The sequence below is a fragment of the Belonocnema kinseyi genome, chromosome 3 (genome assembly GCF_010883055.1).
Source record: "Belonocnema kinseyi isolate 2016_QV_RU_SX_M_011 chromosome 3, B_treatae_v1, whole genome shotgun sequence".
Classification (NCBI taxonomy): Eukaryota; Metazoa; Arthropoda; class Insecta; order Hymenoptera; family Cynipidae; genus Belonocnema; species Belonocnema kinseyi.
The window spans coordinates 77,744,186-77,746,230 of record NC_046659.1 but is presented as its reverse complement, the minus strand read 5'-3'; the positions used below and the strand labels follow the sequence as shown (position 1 = coordinate 77,746,230).

At 35.5% G+C, this 2,045-nt stretch overlaps 1 protein-coding gene across 1 annotated transcript in view; it reads left to right on the top strand.

Annotated features, from left to right (window-relative positions):
• LOC117169342 (facilitated trehalose transporter Tret1-like) overlaps positions 1–2,020 on the top strand; it is a 6,855-nt gene extending 4,835 nt beyond the window's left edge. Inside the window, exons 2-3 of the mRNA XM_033355680.1 lie at positions 448–750; positions 838–2,020. Of these exons, the coding sequence (XP_033211571.1) occupies positions 477–750; positions 838–1,793 (1,230 nt within the window). The 5' untranslated portion in view covers positions 448–476 and the 3' untranslated portion in view covers positions 1,794–2,020. The remainder of the gene's footprint in view (positions 1–447; positions 751–837) is intronic.
• Positions 2,021–2,045: the final 25 nt, after the last annotated feature.

The window sequence follows — 2,045 nt, the reverse complement described above, 5'->3', positions numbered from 1 at the left end:
TTCGAAAACTGATTTTCAAGCCATCAGGGGCCAACTCGAGCGGCCTGAAGCGGCCAGGCAAATTTTATGCGTGGTTATAGAATCCGGAGTCTCAATTATTGAGTGTCGAAAAGAATTTTAATTGTAATTTTAAAAGTTAAAACATTAAAATGGTTCGTCTTTGAGTATTTTAATTTTAGTTTTTATAACTTCAAATAAAAACATTTTCAGATTCAAGAGTTCGAATGTAGATTTACTATTAGGAAACATTTTTCTGGCGTAAGTTAATATTTTGGTTGACTATTGCCACATAAATGATGAAATACACAATTTTTATGCATTAAAATTATTGATTTCCTCAGTCAGAAAAAATGAAAAATGACCAGTAAAAATTCAGGGAATTTCAAAATTGGGATTTTGTAGCAATCTTGTTATTTTATGTTCTTCTCAAAAATATTTGTTTTTCAGTTTGCTTTTCGCAAATAGGACTCGGAGCAATGCTTTCGTGGAGTTCGCCTTCACTGGAGTACTTGAGGAGCAATCAATCAGAAATTGTGATGACTGTGGAACAAGGAGCCTGGATAACATCTTCCCCCAATATTGGTGCCGCTATCGGATATATGATTGTTCCTTTATTGATGGATCGCGTGGGACGAAAACATACTCTATTGATATCAGCAGTTCCACAAATTATCTCCTGGCTGATGATAATACTTGCACATAATGTTGTCACCCTCTGTTTAGCAAGGATCATTTGTGGATTGGGATATAGTAACATCGGCTTAGTATCTGTTTACATAGGAGAAATTGCCGAAAGAAGAATTAGAGGAATGCTAACTATTGCAATGGTGATTTCAGGTGACTTGGGTATTTTCCTGGTCGCAACAATGGGGGCCTACTGTTCTTACGAGACCATGAACTTGATTTTACTATCAATACCAATTATCTACCTTGTTAGTTTCATTTTCATGCCAGAATCGCCATATTTTTATACGATGAAAGGAAGAGATGTAGAATGTCTGAAGAGTTTGATGAGATTAAGAGGAGTGAAGAATTCGGAAGAAGTCAAGTCTGAAATTGAACTGATAAAAGTATCAGCAGTTGAAGATCAGGAGTCGAAGGTGTACAAATTGCGGGATTTATTCTCTGGAGGAAATCGGAAAGGGTTGATGATAGTTGTTTTTCTTCACGCAGTGTCAATGTTCTCTGGATCTTTAGCCATGGTGGCATATGCTCATCAGATATTCGGTTACAGTGGATTCTTTTTGACAGCCTCGCATTGTTATATGATTTTGGGAGCTGTAAAAATACTGTCAGGGTTAGTTGCTACTCAGTTAATTGAGCGCCTTGGTAGAAGAATGTTGTATATTACGTCTGGAATTTGCAGTACTTTGGCTTTGATAATTGTTGGAATTTTCTTCTTAATGAAATTACAGTTTAAGATGGATGTTACCTCAATCAGTTTTTTGCCTTTAGTAGGTCTGATCATTTTTGAAATTGCTGCTTCTGTGGGTATTGGTCCGTTACCTTTTGTACTCGGGGGAGAACTCTTTTCTGTTAGACTAAAGAACATTGCTATAGCTGTTATTTTTATAACAGCTGCGTTAGCAGCTTTTCTAGTCGAACTGATTTTTCCGATAATGAATAAAGCTGTTGGAATTCAAGTGAGCTTTTTAATTTTTGCATTCTGTTGTTTAAGCGGAACCTCTTTTCTTTTTTATATCATGCCCGAAACTAAGGGTAAAAGTTTATCAGAGATACAGATGATTTTGAACTCTAAACAAAAGATTGTTTGGCGAAGTGAAAGACTTTAAAAATATGAGGAATGTGATAATGTGTCAATAGGTACTATTTGTAAATGATGTAGGAGAGACTACCTTATAGTAAATAATGATTAACAGTAGATAATCTCAGTAATTAGAAACTCAGCCAAGACTGCCTGATGAAGTTTAATTGAAAACATATCATTAATTATTTTTCGAGAGCAAAGAGTTGAATTTTTAAGCCAAAAAGACAAATTTCAAACTACACCAAACTCTCGCTTTCAGTCACCCCGTTCTCAGCCT